The 17,990-nt window shown below is 43.9% G+C and overlaps 1 protein-coding gene across 6 annotated transcripts in view; it reads left to right on the top strand.

The window, feature by feature from the left end:
* RHBDL3 (rhomboid like 3) overlaps positions 1 to 17,990 on the top strand; it is a 148,820-nt gene that overhangs the window by 104,961 nt on the left and 25,869 nt on the right. For 5 of the 6 annotated variants that reach the window (XM_077328746.1, XM_077328747.1, XM_077328750.1 and 2 more), the window contains 2 exons: positions 11,752 to 11,976; positions 13,289 to 13,437. In XM_077328746.1, coding sequence (XP_077184861.1) covers positions 11,752 to 11,976; positions 13,289 to 13,437 — 374 coding nt within the window. The remainder of the gene's footprint in view (positions 1 to 11,751; positions 11,977 to 13,288; positions 13,438 to 17,990) is intronic. The other variant, XM_077328748.1, reaches the window with a different exon arrangement.

Below are 17,990 nucleotides of genomic sequence, written 5' to 3' on the forward strand. Positions count from 1 at the left end.
GAATATTATTATATCCTCCGGAAACAGCATCTGGAGGCTTCTGTAGAAATCTAAGTTGCACATAATTTGTGAAAGGATGATAACTTGGTCTGCAGTCTCAGTAAAGAAAAGGCTTTGGGGCCGATCATAAAAACACTCTGCTTTTATGGATAATTCTTTGTTACATATATATTGCTATATTTATCTTGTCCGTTCCTCTCTTTTGTACGTTTTTTTAACATGCTGTGTGTTCTCATTTAGCTCACTCTGAAATCTAAGCAGCAGGATTGTAGAGTGAGAGTACAACTCAGCAAGATGCAAAGAGGATCTGTCCTCAGATTTCCAAATGTCTTTTAATTTTCCTTAAAAGCAATGACCTGGGGGAACACAACTTGGACTGGGGCAAGGGAGGTGTAATCATTTTCCCTTTTCTGTTAACAGATAGAAATCACCCCGCCCACGCATGCACACACACACAAGACCCAAGCTCTTTCTGCATACTGTAGATGTTATGTGTTGCTTTCATTACAGTTGCATGCTCATTAGCAAAGGGGTTTCCACATGGGCAATTTTCCGCACTTTTCCTCAGTCTTTTTTTCTGACTTTTCCATATGCGCTCCAGAGTAGCTTTGCTTTGACTTTTATAGCCATGGAACTTGCTATTCCTTTTCTGTTTAGGTCTTGATGTATCTGCTAAAGTGAAATAGTAAAGGTAAAGGTATCCCCTGTGCAAGCACCGGGTCATGTCTGACCCTTGGGGTGACGCCCTCTAGCGTTTTCATGGCAGACTCGATACGGGGTGGTTTGCCAGTGCCTTCCCCAGTCATTACCGTTTACCCCCCAGCAAGCTGGGTACTCATTTTACCGACCTCGGAAGGATGGAAGGCTGAGTCAACCTTGAGCCGGCTGCTGGGATTGAACTCCCAGCCTCATGGGCAGAGCTTCAGACTGCATGTCTGCTGCCTTACCACTATGCACCACAAGAGTGCAATATGAGCATACAAATAGTACCACTCTAGCCATGCCGTGCCATCCTCCTCCCCATTCCTTTTCAGGCAGTTGTGAAAAGAGCTTCTCAAAATTAAAACTGGAAAGTTAAAGGAACTAAAATTTGAAATAGAAGTCAGTAAGCACTGATAGACTGTAATAGTGCTGTAATGCAAAAATAGTTTCCAGTTTGTTTTTTAAGTTTGTAAAAAGTCCTCTGGTAGCACAGAAAAGGAAAACATGTTGGGGAAGGTGCCAATGGCTAGAAAATTGCACCAAGGGGAGCAGGATTTTGTGTGATTAAAAGTCACATGATACCACATGACATGGTAACCTCTGTGGGCTGTGCTCTTTCAAAAAAGAGAGGAGTGAATCAGGGTTGAGGAAAGAGCATATAATGGATGCTCCCCCCAAATTTACTTACACTTAGCATGGAGATATGTGTTTACATGCTATATATTTTGTATTTAGAGTATCACATATCACTGATGAAGACACTGAAAATGAAAAAAAAACGTTTTGATGAAAGTTTGAGAAATTGTTTTACATTGGAATAAACTGCTATTTGCTATCATGAGCTTGAAAATCATTTCTTTTGCTTGCCCCCCAAAGTGCTGGCAGTGGAGGAAAAAATCACTCTCGGGTGATAGCATAACATCACTTCCAAAGGCAACCCGAAATGTCAGCTTGCTGTGGGAATTTCCCAAAACTATGGTAGTACAGCTCTAGTTTTATGAGTGATTCTTCAAGCAGACTGGAACCACATCTGGATTTTTCTTGGCAGTGATGTCCCACTACTGCCCAACAGTGTCCCCAACTCCTGCCAGTCACTAAGCCACGCTTTCTTACCCTTGTGCAGTGTATAAACTGCACGGAGCTTTTATTCCAACCCCAGATCAATTCAGTCCCTGCCCTCTACACAGAATGCGATTTCCGTTTGGATTTGGGACGATTTAAATTTTCCTTCTGCAGCAAGGATTGATCTGGAGTGACCCTACCTTTATTGTGCGATAGCTTAGAGTGCTTTTAATCTTCGATATATTTAAAAATCGCATTGTTTTGAATCTGGGCTCTCCTCCGTGGTAGAGAACCCGTGATTGGCTACAGGTGGTCATGTGACAAACTTGCCTTAAAGGAGAAGCCCCTAAGTTCTTTCAACTTCTGTTGGTCTTGGATTTTTTTTTCTGCCTTCTTTCCCCCCCCCCTTTCAAGAAAAGAAAGGATTTTTTCCTCCCTCCTCTGACTTCTTGGGTACTCTCCCCCCCTTCAAGAAAACAAAGAAAGAGTCCCCATTTGCCTCCTCCCCCCTCTTCTGAGCCTCCCTAATCACGTGCAGAACACTTTCCTGTTTCAATGGGGAGGGGGTGGAGAGGAAGACCCGAGTTCAAATCAGTCTGAATTCAACAGGATTGACAATGGAATAAACAAAGTCAGTGCAGACTCTGCTCAGGTCTCTTGGGCCATGGAAGATGAATTCAGTGGCATCTCCAGTCCATGCAAGACGCCTTTTTAGTAATCTTAGCCAATTTAACTGCTCTTTTCTCTTGCTTCCTGATACCCACCAAAGAATCTTTCAGCAACTGTCTGTGCCAGATTCTTAACCGCAAGTTTATATCTGGAAGACTTCCCTTTCCTCAGCTGCCGCCTCTTTTATTCCTTGGCCAGTTCTATCTTGGGTTTGGGATGGGGACTCTAAATCCAGGAGTTCTTCTATTACACCATATGGGCTGGATCAGAATCATTCCCATGCTTGTGTAAACCTCTTAGGACATGTGCTATCTTTTCCAAATGTTTGCAAGCAAGTTGAGATTGACCTCCTATGCCCAGGATCAAAAAGAATCATACTCTGGACTTTGGAGATGTTTGGGTCTGGTCTTATGTTAAACATGGAGAAATAGCTGAACCAAGGTCTCATTACCTAATAAATCTAATAATAAATAATAATGCCACCATAATGGGGGGGGCATACAAGCACCTCGCCCAATTTATCTAAACCTGTGTTGCCTGCATATTTCCCCTGTTCACAGTGCATTTCATAGGACTGCTCCTTGCATTACTATTTTTTTTCTTTAGTCACAATCATTTGAATAAAAACTCATGTAGGAATGATTAATTTATCTCTCTAGCTGGGGCAGAGAAAAAGGCTTCAGGCGCGACAGCTCAAGAGAATGTTTATCTATGATAGATTCATTCATTTATTTACTTCATTTATAACCTGCCTTTCTCCCCAGTGGGGATCCAAAATGCCTTATATCATCTCCTCTGTTTTATCTTCACAAGAACCTTATGAAGTATGACTGGGCCAAGCAAGATTCCCCATGGCAGAGCAACAATTTAAGCCAAGGTCTCCCATATCTGACCTATGCAGCACTTTGTAGTTGTCACATTATGTCACAAGTCTTCAGACATTAAAGTGGTTCAGGCTACTATATCATTGACCAGGAGAGGGGGGGGGTGTCAAGGGCACGTGTTTCTGCTTTGCATGCTGAATGATGCTTTTTTAAAAGCGAGTAAGCCTTTAATGGACCCAGACGCAATTTTTTTTCTCCATGTCTTTTTAATTTGGTTCTTTCTCATTAGCAACTTGGTTATTAAGAAAAGCTCGGGTCAACGACATGAGAAAAAGCAGACTGGCCCTGTGTTTGGGACCTGAATTAATGGCTGTGCCCACACGCCACTAGATATTTATGCTTGCATTGTTTAGGAGCAGTCATTCATAGTTAAACTGGCTTGTCTTCACAGGAAAATGTAGTTAAGAAATCATTACTGTCTGTCTATCTGTCCGTCCGACCGTCCATCCAGTTAAGAAATTATTGCTGTGAGAGCATACCTTCCAACTGTGCGTGGACACATACATTGTACCGGCACACACAAAATGCTTTGTTCTTCCAGCTAGCATGGAAATGCTTGGCAGATAAATACCCATGTTGTATAACCCAATAGTCACCAACCTTTTTATCAACAGGGACCGGCCAACGTTTGACAATTTTACTGAGGCCTGGCGAGGGGGTAGTCTTTTGCCGAGGGACGTCACTGCCGTTGCCTGAGCCCCTGCTCCACTTTCTTTCCCACCGGCACCCCTGACTTCCCACTGCCCACTGCCCGCTGGGGGGCACTGCCAGCAGTAGCTGCGCAGTGCCGCGCCGAGGGGGAGCCCCAGCCATGGCGGCCACTGGAGAGCACCAAAGGTGAGCCGGTGGCAGAGTGGCAGGGAAGCCCCTGAGGCAGCAGCCGGGGAGGAGGACAAGGAGGAGCCGCGGCCCGGTACCGATTGATCTACGGACCGGCACCGGTCCCTGGACCAGGGGTTGGGGACCACTGGTATAACCCTCCGGCCCCGTTGATTTCATTGTGATGGTATGGTTTCTAGTTAGTAGATGTCAAGAGAACAGAAGATAATTTGATATCTGGAGTCTGCAAAGAGAACAAATCTTGCCTGTCTATACATCCCCATTGGCTAGTCCATACATTATGCAGCAGCAAATCCAGTATTTCCACTGTTGATTCTTTTTGACCTGGAAATGTAGCCCATCCTACGTCATCTGTATGATCCAGATTTTGTGCCATTATTGGCAGATAGGAAGGGGTGGGGAGAGCTGGCTAGCAGCAGCTGAATAAAGGTTTGGTTCATTTTGTTTCTCTTTTGTTCACATGTATCCATAAGTACAGACTGAAGGGCTTGTCCCTCAGTCAAGGGTATTGCCCTGGAGAGATTATGGGCCAAGCTTTCTCTTAGGATGTAGGCAGGTCATTCTGGGTATCTCTTACAGATATAAATGTGATTCCTTCCTTGGTTCTTGTCCAGAGATGGAAGAAAGCCAGGATAGGCTCTTGGTTTTGGGGAAGAGATGCTTTGTCCAAGAAGCAATTGAGCATCAGGAAACCCATCAGCAGGTACCACATTAGGAATCCCTGACTCCGTTCCCTATCTCCCTTTTATCCTTATGAAGTTCTGTGCAGTTGAGAGACAATGAATGGTCCCAGATAGAATCATAGAATCATAGAGTTGGAAGGGGCCATACAAGCCATCTAGTCCAACCCCCTGCTCAATGCAGGATCAGCCCAAAGCATCCTAAAGCAATGCTTCCAGATTCCCCAGACTGCTTCTTGGCAGACTACGGATTTCATCTGCATTCCTTCTGGCTGCTGTACCACACTGGCCTGCAGGTCTACTGACAAAAAAGTGTTAAAGAGAAATAATAACGGGAGAATTTCCAGACACATTTGAGTAGGAGAAGTATGAGCATGTACTGAATGAGGCTTTCTGATCGCCTTCCACTCAAAAAAAATCTTACGCATGCGTGGGTATGTGCCCTTAGTTACTTGATCCCACAAAGGAACAGAATGTAAAACTGCCAGCTGAATGCAGTTTTGTTTTGCATTTGTAGGATCTTAAAATACCAAGAACTGAGCAAGGCGGGCACGTCTACAGACTCACTTTTATTTATTGTATTTATCCAGGCGCCATCTGCACAAAAAAGCACACACATAAATCATTAAAAATATACAAGACAATTCAGGAGCTAAGTAATACCTCCATATAACAAATATTAGGGATGTCAGAATACAAAGAAATTGCACTCCAGAATTTCAGATGTTCACATTCTCCCATTGAAGGAGCCAGTATAGTGTAGTGGTTAATAGCCGTAGCTTCGAAGCTGGTGAGCTGGGTTTGATTCCCCACTCCCCCACATGCAGCCAGCTGGGTGACCTTGGGCTCGCCATGGCACTGATAAAGCTATTCTGACCAAGCAGTGATATCAGGGCTATCTCAGCCTCACCCACCTCACAGGGTGTCTGTTGTGGGGAGAGGAAGGGGAAGGCGACTGTAAGCTGCTTTGAGGCTCCTTCTGGGAGAGAAAAGCAGCATATAAGAACCAACTCTTCTTCTACAGCTGTGTTGCACATTTTTTACAGCCCCTCTGCTAGTTCACTTCCCCATTGCCATCTTATGGCCTAGAAACCTCAGCTGATCAGGTTTGGTCAACACCCTCCCCAAATGATATTTCCCAGGGTACTTTGAGGGAAGCCCTGACAGTTAAACCAATGCAGGACTGTCCTTAACATGTGCATGAAAGAGAATAAGGAACTGCATTCTCATATATAGCAAAAAGTGTACGTTTCACAGACATTTTAATTATCCATGTTAGTCCAAAACAATCCCCCCCCCAAAAAATGCAACACAGTGGTGTTTATTAATAAAAACTGTAAAAGGTTTTGAGTTCTCTATAATATGTAATGAAAGATATGAGTTTCACAGTTTCTCTGACAATTAAGTGTACTCCAAGTAAAAATAAATAAATTTGAAGCTTGCCTTAGTGTATTACTAAGGGGGGAACGGCATCAGCGGCTCTTCCGCTATGGAATCATTTGAACCAAAAATAAACTTTTTCCTAGTCCATGTCGTGCCACAATTAGAGCACCTCCTTTCTTCAGGTGGAGCTGAACCTGTTAAAAGACTCTTGTTCTCACTGGAGAGCCATCAGAAGGCTCCCTAAGGGCTTTTCATTCCGACTCCTCGTGCCAACATTCATTGATTTTGGAAGAGTACCAATGGAAATAGCTCTTGGTGTTCTTTTTATCACCCAGCTGTGATCAGAAGCAATCTGTATGGAACCCCTTCATAAAATTAATGGGATGTGAGTGCAGATATAGATGTTGTGAACAGAGGGGTTTCATCTGCAGCTTGCAAATCTAACCTCCGGGGTATTTCTGCTTTTGTAGGTACTAGCTTCTGTTGGTCTGCATTCTTCAGGTTAAAAATAATGGCTCGATTCTTCTAAATGTCAATAGCTGAACTGTACCTGAAGACTAAGGATTGGGATCAGATTGGTCATTTGTAATGCTGGGAAGAACTCCATGCCCCACCTGGAGGCTGGCAATTCTAATCTCAATAAGAGCTTTCTTTGCTCTGTTACAATGTTAGTCATATCTATTGATTATTATTATTATTTATTTATTAGGTTTCTATTCTATCCCTTGCATTGACAGCCTCAGGGCGGTTTACTATATAAAACAGAAACAGTCAATAAAACATCCATAAAAGCAGTAAAGTTATATAATCTGACAGGTACATGACACCGTGGCATCCTCATGCTGATGATATGATCCCTGATTGGCTAGGATCATATAGTCAACGAGAAGAAAAAAATAGGGTTTTTGGTCTTTAAAATTGCTTCAGAACAATGCTTTGAGGAAACACATACAGGATAAACTTGGGGAAGTTGCTGAATATCTTAGCCCCCCCCCCCAATCATACTAAAAATGTTTGCCTCCAAACATTTGGTGAGGCCCTTTAAAAGTACTCGTTTGTGTGCTCGTAAACGTGTAGGTCCAGTGAGCCTTTGGCCTGCCCTGTGTACGTTTTCCACCTGTTCTGCTTCAAGGAGCTGTTCCTTTTTTATGTTATTAGATTAGAAATCCTCATGGAAAGGAAGAGATGTGGCATAACTGCAAAACACAACTCTTGTTCCATCCTGAGTATATTATAATAAAGTCACATTAGTGTTCTGGTGCACGTACGACGGCATTTTTTACAGTTTCATAGTTTGCTCCTTATTCTGGGGCTGTACAGAGAGCAAAGCAACTCTGCCACTCAGTTCCACTAAAGTGAGGTGTTTCAGCCTTGATTTGCAAAGTGAAGGCTTTGACTCAGCCCTTAACGTTTGACTAACCAGTGTGTTTTTGTTACATTATTCATTCTGTTATATCTGTAGCCATTCAGACACATCACATTCCTTTTGTCTCGTTGGGTCGACCGACCCGTAGTGTTCCCAGTCCAAGCCACAATCATACTTTTAAGATGCCTTTTGGTTGGCCTACTGTCCTAGAGTGATGCGTTCTAAACAGGCCAATGACTGTGTTATTCCTGGATCTGGGGACCTCCTTCAGTCCCATAGAATCATAGAGGCAGCCTACTCCACTGCTGAACTACTCTGACTGTGAAAAATATTTTCCTGATATCTAGCCTATATCATTGTACTTGTAGTTTAAACCCATTACTGCGTGTCCTCTCCTCTGCAGACAACGGAAACAGCATCCTGCCCTCCTCCAAGTGACAACCTTTCAAATACTTAAAGAGGGCTATCATGTCCCCTCTCAACCTTCTTTTCTCCAGGCTGAACATTCCCAAGTCCCTCAACCTATCTTCATAGGGCTTGGTCCCTTGGCCCCAGATCATCCTCGTCGCTCTCCTCTGTACCCTTTCAATTTTATCTACGTCCTTCTTGAAGTGAGGCCTCGCTTCCTGTTGGGTTTATCCAGTTTCAGAAAAAGAAGAGTTGGTTCTTATATGCCACTTTTCTCTACCCGAAGGAGTCTCAAAGCAGCTTACAATCACCTTTCCCTTCCTCGGGAGAGGCACCCTGTGAGGTAGGTGAGACTGAGAGAGCCCTGATATTACTGCTCGGTCAGAACAGTTTTATCAGAGCCGTGGTGAGCCTAAGGTCACCCAGCTGGCTGCATGTGGGGGAGCAGGGAATCAGACCCGGCTCGCCAGATTAGAAGTATGCGCTCCTAACTATTACACCAAGCTGTCTTTTAGGCAGATCTGAGTCCGAGGCAGGAAGAGAATGGTAATATGGCTCAAATTAGGATCTGGTCTGTAATAATGGGTGATTTAGCAAGGCAACTTAGGTATAAATTAGGGAGTCCAACTAGAATCTGAAAAACTCAGACCTGAAATCCCACTCTGCTATGAAAGTCTGCAAAGTTAGCAAACCTTGGGTGACCATGACCCAGCCATGCACTCTCAACCAGCCCTTCTTCATAGGGATGTTGTAAGGTTAAAATGGAGAAGAGGAAAATAATGTGAGTCCCTTTGGGTCCCCATTGGAGATAAAAGGGTGGCTCAAATAAAGTTAAATAAATAAATGACACAGGCTGTGTTGTCTGTTGTCGACATAGGAGCATTCCTGCAGAGGTGAGACCTGCATTTTCAGCATTTCTAGTTGGTTGCCCTAAAACATAAGGATTGACTTGAGGGTTCAGACCAAAACATTGTTCCTTAGAGTTGCCAGGAATTTAAAAGCTAAACAAAACATGAGGCTCTTGGTCTTTTAGCAGCTGCATGATAATCAGGAAGCCAGATGGTGAAACTTCCCAGCATGCAGTGGTGAGAAAAGTTTCACTCACTGAATTTCTGCTTTTTGTACAGCTACATTAAAAAAAATGCAAGTGTTGTGCCTTGAAAATAACAGACATTGGAAAATAATAATGTTCTGAAACTTCCAAAGTTGTTAGAGCATAATAATTGTGTCAAACCAGAGCCTCATCAGACATAGCTGGTCAGCTCAGAAAGCAGACGCTGGTGAGACAGCAGTTCCTCAATATTTGACTACAGCGGGGGTAGTCAACCTGTGGTCCTCCAGATGTCCATGGACTACAATTCCCATGAGCCCCTGCCATCAAATGTTGGCAGGGGCTCATGGGAATTGTAGTCCATGGACATCTGGAGGACCACAGGTTGACTACCCCTGGACTACAGCATCTATTCAAAGATGGACTCAGAGATTGCATTTTAGCTATGAGCCATCACCATAGTCATCCATGAATCACAAGGTGTGGGGAAGACTACTGAAACAACCACAGCTTCCCAAAGTCCCATAAAAACGTGCAGGGTAACTCAGAAGTTACTCCTTGGTGGTCACTGGCATCTTGGAGTTCCTTCCAGCAACAGTAAGCATCTTGGCTCTGCTTGGAGCAATTACTCATCAGCCTTTGTATGTTTGAAAGCAGGAGGTTCAGGCTTTGAAATCCAGAGGCTCTAAGCCAAAGAAAGGAAGATGATCTAACAAACCTCCAGGGATGCTAAAAAAGCTGCTCTCTCTCTCTCCCTCTCTCTTGTGCTGAACAAGGCCCTCTGGCAGCTTTCAACAAGCAGATGTCACTCGAAAGTTGAAACGTTGCATCAAAGGTGCTGAAAGTGGGTTTTCCCAATTGCACGTTATGTGTGTGTGTACTTGGGGCATCTTCTATTGTGCATAATTATGTTGGCATGTACAAATATTGAGGCACTTGGCAAAACAAGACCATGGCCCACTCTGCTGCTTTCTGTTGAGTTTCGTTAATGTTGAATGGGCGCCTGGCATTTTGCCACACTGTCCTCTGGCGCATACAAGACTATCCAATGCTAACACCCACGCATAGTCACACCCTGGCTACCGTATCCTCTTTCACCTGCTGTGGGGAAGTCATTTTCTCCCAGGTGGACTATCAAAGTGTCAGGCAACTGGTTACGCACCAACTACTAGTAGACTGCTAGTAGGAGGCGGTTCCATTTAATCACTCGGAGCATAAAAACAACCATTAAACTATAGATGTCCCAGCCGCCATAGATCCCTAAAGCCTTGCGGTGGTCAGTCAGTGGCCAAGCAACCTGAAGGACTGCCAGCCTGCAGGTGGGACTTGGTGACCCCCTGGGATTAGAACTCATCTCCTGGCAACAAACATCAGTTTTCTCTGGAGGACATAGCTGCTTTGGAGGGTGAACTCTATGGAATTATACCCCACTGAGATCCTGCCCCTTCTCATGTTCTTCCTCCTTCCAGGTTCTAGGTCAGTTTTTAGATGTCCCATCTTCTGTGGTTCATCAAGGCCAGGGGTATTCAAGCTGCGGCCCTCCAGTTGTCCATGGACTACAATCCCCATGAGCCCCTGTCAGCAGTTGCTGGCAGGGGCTCATGGGGATTGTAGTCCATGGACATCTGGAAGGCCGCAGTTTAACTACCGCTGATCAAGGCCATATAGGATGGCCACAAGGCAGCAGTTCAGAGCCACTGATTTACTTCATTATTGTCCTGGGCTATTGTAGATACATCATGTTTAAAATATGACACGTGCAATTGTCCACAGTCTTTTAAACCAGTCAGATATTAATAGCCTCTCAGATTCAACCCCCCCCAGTACGAAACAATGCACTTCTTTGCGCCTATTCATGTTCATTGCTTTTCAAGATCATTATTTTTCTCTGTCAAATAATATAATAAAACACTCTTTGCCTCATAAGAAATGGTCTAACCAGTTATTACTCAAATCAAGAATTCCTTTCCAGTAATTTTATATAGAAAAGCATGTCCAAAAATGATAAAAGGGAGCATCATTAGACTAACATCTCTAACATTCGTCTTGCATTAAATTATATGTGTGTGTGTGTGTGCGTGTGTGTGTGTGTCTGTGTGTGTGTTTCGTAACAGTTGAGTAGCAGAGAAACTGTACTTCAAAAAAGTTCTTCAGATTTATGGATGCCAAAGGCTGAACATCATATCAATTACAAACTTTATCAGCTGCAGCACATCAGAGATCTCTCTTCCAGCTCACATAAAATCACCGAGTTGTCTAAAATTAACAATAAAGAATAAGCCCATCTGTCCTTTTATATCCCCATCTCCAATTAATAAATCACATTTTGTTGTTGTATATGGAATTGAACTTTTCTTAAGGGCGAACGGGATTTTTGAAATCTGGAAATATTTAAAGACACGATTTGGCTGCCCTCCATACAATTTAAGAAAGAGCACAAACCATAGTTATAAATATGGGACGTTTGATTTACGGAAATTGTCGGTAGATTAGGAGCCGGATTTGGTGGGTTGGGTCAGGAGATAATGCCAGACATATGTTCAATACAAAGGTAATTGCATGGAGCTGCTAAAATGCTCTTGCTTGACCTCCTTTGCGTGTACTTCTCTTTGAGCTCAGCCAAACTCCTTTGGTTTAACCAGTAGGCCTTTGCTTGGCTTCAGCATTTTCATTTTCCCTTTCTTTGTATTCCCTCTTTTCCCGCAGATGAGCAACAAAAGATCCAATAGCTTCCGCCAAGCCATTTTGCAGGGGAACCGACGGCTGTGCAGCAAGGCGCTGCTGGAGGAGAAGGGACTGAGCTTTTCCCAGCGGTTGATTCGGCACGTTGCGTATGAAACGTTGCCCCGCGAGATAGATCGGAAGTGGTACTATGACAGCTACACCTGCTGCCCTCCTCCTTGGTTCATGATTGCCATCACCATTGTAGAGGTGAGCACCTGCAAGCCTAAAGTGATTCGGAGGAGAAGAGCTGGGTTTTAATACTCCGCTTTTCATGACCCAAAGAAGTCCCAAAGCGGCTTCCAAAAACACCTTTCCTTTTCTCCCCTCACAACAGACACCCTGTGAGGTAGGTGGGGTTGAGAGAACTCTAACAGAACTGCTCTGGGAGAACAGCCCTAAGAGAACTGTGACTAGCTTGAGGTCACCCAGCTGGCTGCATGTGGAGGAGCGGGGAAGCAAACCTGGTTCTCCATATTAGAGGATGCTGCTCATCATTACTGCATCACGCTGGCTCTTCAGTAGGTGTGTTCGCCTGTTTTCACAGGGACCACATTCCGCCAGAGGGTCACCCTCAGTTCCTGTTGTCTTCCTTTGATTGCAAAAAACTGTCTGCTGCTATTCATCTCCTCCATGAATCTGTCCCTCTGAGACGTTCTGGAAACCAACTCACATTGAATTCTGCTTTTAGGCACCATACTAAACCTATATTTATACTGGCCACTGCCGTGTGTTTCCTAATCCAATTGCAAGTTTTGGCTATTAATTGTTAAAGTCTAAATGGATGGAGCACAGCATATGCATGAATGACTGGGCCCTCTATGAACCCAGCCAGTTTTTATGACACTTTTTTTGTGTCATTACAAATATTTTTGTTCACTACAGTATTGTTTTAGTAGCTGTATGTTATGTTATACATTGCTGTAGGCGGGGTTAGAATCTTGAGATGGTGGGTGTTTCCATACAGGACACTGAAAAAGTCCCTTTGACCACTCTGTATCCCATGTTTCAATGCTATTCCTGATGGCTAATTATGTAGGGATTATTTTTTAAATTTAGTATTAAATTAATTTATTATTAAAATTCTTTATCATGACATTTATAGAACACGTTGAAAAGACGAGAGCCATTTTAAAATTGCATTTCTTTTAGCTAGTGTTGCATTTGCATTGTAAACCCATTTCAACTATAAACAATGCCGGAGTCACACATATATACATACCGTGGGCAAGGTCTAGCACAGCGGTGGCCAAGCTATGGCTCTCCAGATGTCCATGAACTACAATTCCCATGAGCCCCTGCCAGCTGGGCCACAGCTTGCCCACCCCAGGTCTAGCATGTCAGTCACCAAATTGAAAGCAATGGAACAGAACTGAGAGCTCTTGCAATCCTCGGGTAAATCTTGTTGACACCAGGGGGCATAGACAGGATTACAGGATTACACGGTTAGTCATGGCTAACAGTTGAGGGTGCTTATTCACATGAACGGATTATGGACATCTGGTTCTTCCTGCTTTTCTAGGTTGCCTTCTTTCTTTACAACGGTGTGGTACTAGATAGGTTTGTGCTGCAAGTCACCCACCCCTTATATTTGAAGAACTCATTGTTATATCATCCTCAGCTGCGTGCTCAAGCCTGGAGGTACCTCACCTACATATTCATGCATGCAGGGTGAGTGCTGAAGAAAATACTCAATTTGGGGGGAGGGGATTTTTTTGAATGACAATGGCTGGGAGAGGGGGCATTGTGTGAATCAGATGATCCTTTATGAACAAAACTAGCCATGACAGTATAAACTTATGAACATATCGCCCATGTTTTTTTTTAAAGTACTGTTAGTAGATGCAGGGGATCTCGGTTTGTCCTGGAGCAATACTTAACCAGTCTCCCTCCACCAACACACTGGCCTGTATCCTGCCACTCCACTAAGCAAAGGCTAAAGCCTTCCTACAGTCCAAGGAAACTTCTTCCAATTTAAGTGGCTCTTCCAACGATAGAAGAGCCATTTAAAGTGAATGAGAAGAACTTCCTCCAGTAGGAGAGCCAGCTTGGTGTAGTGGTTAGGAGTGTGGACTTCTAATCTGGTGAACTGGGTTTGATTCTATGCTCCCCCACATGCAGCCAGCTGGGTGACCTTGGGCTCCCCACAGCACTGATAAAGCTGTTCTGACCGAGCAGTAATATCGGGGCTCTCTCAGCCTCCCCTCCCTCACAGGGTGTCTGTTGTGGGGAGAGGAAACAGAAGGAGATTGTCAGCCATGTTGAGTCTCCTTTGGGTAGAGAAAAGCAGCATATAAGAACCAACACTTTTTCTTCTTCTTCAATATAAGGTGGGATATCCCCCTTCCCCCTGTTTTTGAAACCATTATTGTCTGCTGTGAGTCTGATAACACTTGGAGAATGATGCAGAGAGGAAGGGTTGAACCCTCCCTACCACATACCCCAGTCTCACTCCAGATGCTTTCCCCCAACTTTAAAAACACTAGGAGATGCATTCACACATCTCCCGGCCTCATAGCTAGTTCCTAAGCTGCCATTGCCTTCAGCAGATATTTTAGATGGGATGTCTCCAAAAAGATTCTTAATGAAGCAATAATCTGGTTCACTTAGCAGTGACAGTTTTCCTTTAGAATAGTCAACACCCTTGAAGTCATCATTCCATGACAAATGATCATGTTAAGGGGAGCACGATGCGGACAAAAGTTCACATCGTATATAGGATAAAGGGAAAAGAAATGCAAGCCTCCCAAATCTTCATAAATGTTATTTCAGTACTGTGGAATGTGTTAGAATGAAAAGTTTTTGGAGTCCCCCCCCCCCCCGCCTGTATGGATGCCAAAACACACACAAGAGACAAGTGCTTCAGTGGCGTTCACTATGACTTCCTTACCCACAAAAAAACTCTAACCTTTGCCTTGACAAGTATCTTGTTGCCATTAGTCTGTCATGTTGTTTGAAAAATGTGCTGAGCCTTCTAATTATCACGTTTCTTTCACACCCTTGGCTGTTTTCCAAGGGGAGCTGTGGGGAAGACACAGTATCCAGTGCCTCACATCTGTAAATATTAGCCAGTGTAGCTTTATTGCTTTCTGTAGTGGATTCTAAATCTTTTAGATGTGCAAACCCATCAAAGCCACACACAGAGACACACAAGCATTCCCTATGCAAGAAGCAATCCCTGCTCTATTTCTTAGTGATGGAATAGGTAGCGCAGTTAGATAACTAAACTGTCATTTATACCCCACTTTTACCCCCACATTAGGTTACTTTCACGCCTGGAGAATAAAATAAGTCTTAGGGGGGGAAAAATATTCCTCCCTCCCTTTAAGTCGTGAGACCATTATTTCTTTCACTCGACTTCCCCTCCCAAAAGGGCAAGCTCTAGGACAAAGGTGGTGGAGTCTATGGTTGTCACACTTCCTGCAGTGACTTTAAAATGTTAATCTGGAGCTTTTAATTTACTGTGCTCATCTGCTGTTGTTGTTTTTTTTTTTCATGGGCAAAAGCGACAGCCAGAAGGTATTGCAGGAGAAGCCGGTTGTTAAGGGTGGCTGCCTGTGCTTCCCGAGAGCTGACCCCAAAATGTGCTTTTGTGTCCCAGTCCTCATGGAGAAAGGCTCTGTAAGGGCTCAGAGCTGTAAATTTTAGCCTTCCACTCTAAAGCAGAGCTGACGTGAATTAACTGGGGGTTGGGACACCCACTTGAATGGCTTCCATAACTAATGCTTTGCTTTCAATCCCGGGCCCATTTGTTTGGTTGCAGGGAAGGCTGAAGCTCTGATAAATCCATTATACTGTCATCTAAAGAATGACACATTCAAAGCATTTGAAAGCTAATTATGTTTTATGGGTGCTTATTGGCTATGGGACTCTGAAACTCTTGGCCCCGGCCGAAGTTGGACTGAATGGAAATCTCCTTGAGTTGTTTTTAAAGAGCAGAGCTGCCTCCAACCCATGGAGGGAATGAAGCCTGTGAGGGTCTCATAAATCATTGTTTTACAAGAGACATTTAAAAGAGAGCTACATTCATTGTTAGAAAATGTCAGGTGCCTTCCCATGACTCCTCCAACGATACCAGCCTGTATCTAGCCCTGTTTCGCTCTCTGTAAGAAAGAACAGGCGTTTTAACTTTTTTTCCCAAACTGCTTTTAAACACTTCACTTTAATTGTAAGCAAACTTGAGTCCTTACACATTTGTCTCCGTTAATGCGAAGACCGTCAGTGATTTTAAAAACCTTTTGACTCCAATAGAGTTAGTCAACACTTATTAATCTGTAGTTACTTCTAATAATGAAGTTTAGGGGGTAAGTATAGAGAATCATAGATTCCTAGAGTTGGAAGGGGCCATACAGGTCATCTAGTCCAGCCCCTTGCTTAATGCAGGATCAGCTTCAAGCATCCCTGACAAGTGTTCATCTGGCTGCTGCTTAAAGACTACCAGTGAGGGGGAGCTCACCACCTCCCTAGGCAGCCAATTCCATTATTAGTGTAATTATTTTTCTCCCCCACCCCAATATCCAGCTGAGATCTTCCTGCCTATAAGTTAAACCCATTATTGCAAGTCCTGTCCTCTGCTGCCAACAGGAGTATCTCTCTGCTCTCCTCTGACAGCCTTTCATATACTTACAGAGGGAAACCATAACCCGCCCCTCCTCTCCTCTTCTCCAATCTGAACATTCCCAGGTCCCTCAGCTTTTCTCATAGGGCTTGGTCTCAAGGCCTCTGGTAATCTTTATTGCTATCCTTTGTACCTGCTGTATTCTGTCCACAACCCTATCAAATTGAAGCCTCCAGAACTGCACACAGTACTCCAGATGTGGCCTAATCAATGTGATATATAGCAGACGGTGACATTTTGTGATCTGAATGTTATACCTCTGTTGATACACCCCAAGACTGGATTAGCCCCTTTTATTTATTTCTTTGTTTATTTCTTTGTTTATTTGTTTACTTACTTACTTACTTTTTGGATTTCTATGCTACCTATCCTATTGGCTGGTTTTGGGTGGTGTACAACGTAATATTATATACCAAGTAAAAATTTAAATTAAAACAGTTAAAAATTGCAGTAAAACGACTTCCAGGTAAACCACTGAAGTATTAAAAATGTCCACCATTAGCAGCCTGATGTTTATAGCTCCCGCCATCTGGATCAAGTCAGACAGTGGTCTGGATCTCCCACAATTGGTGATGAATAGCAGTAAGTGGGAAGGTGGGGCCGTTAGAAACTAGGCGCTTCATATTTCATCAACCCCAACCAAAAGCCTGGTGGAAGAACTCCGTCTTGCAGACCCTGCAGAACTGTGCCAGCTCCAACAGGGCCCAGATGTGTTCAGGGAACTCATTCCACCAGGTAGGGGCCAGGATGGAAAATGCCCTGGTCCTGGTTGAGGCCAGATGTATCTCCTTGGGGCCAAGGATCACCAGTTGGGTAGTATTGGCGAAGCATAGTGCTCTTTGCCTCTGTTTCACACTGATGGTTCATATTTAGCTCGCAGTCCACCATACCTCAAGATCTTGTTTGTACACACTGCTACCCAGAAGTGTGACCCCCAGATATAGAACTCTGCACTTATCCTTGTTAAATTGCATCTTATTTACATCTGCCAGTGTGTTCAGATCTCATTGAACCCAATTCTTCTGAGGTGTTGGCTACTCCTTCCAATTTGGCGTCATCTGCAAATTTAATGAGTAGCTCCTCCATCCCCTTATCCAGATAATTTATAAAAATGTTGAAAAGCACCGAACCCAAAACGAAGCCCACTGGATACCTCTCTACAATCAGATGAATTGCCATTGACAACTATTCTTTGGACGTGGTTCTCCAGCCAGTTCCCTGGCCACCTAATCGTCCTAGGGTCCAGTCCGCAGCCCTCCAGTTTACCCATCAAAACATCATGAGGAAGCCTGTCAAAAACTTTACTCAAATCCAGATAAACAGCGTTGATGGCATTCCCACGATCCAACAAGCTTCTCATTCAATCAAAGAAGGAAATGAAGTTGGTCTGACAAATCCATGCTGATTCCCTGTGACGAGATAAAGTGGAAACACACATGGGAGGATCTGAGAGGCAGGGGAAAAAACATTTGGCTCAATAAATCTTACACTTAACAGTGGTCACCTTATATTAAGGGTTTCCTTCTGGCTCTTTCTCTGACCTTCTCCATCCTTGACTTAAGATGGCTAGCTAGAATGCCTTTCTCTCCTTTCTTGCAACAGTAGA

The sequence above is a fragment of the Paroedura picta genome, chromosome 3, assembly GCF_049243985.1.
Source record: "Paroedura picta isolate Pp20150507F chromosome 3, Ppicta_v3.0, whole genome shotgun sequence".
Lineage (NCBI taxonomy): Eukaryota > Metazoa > Chordata > Lepidosauria > Squamata > Gekkonidae > Paroedura > Paroedura picta.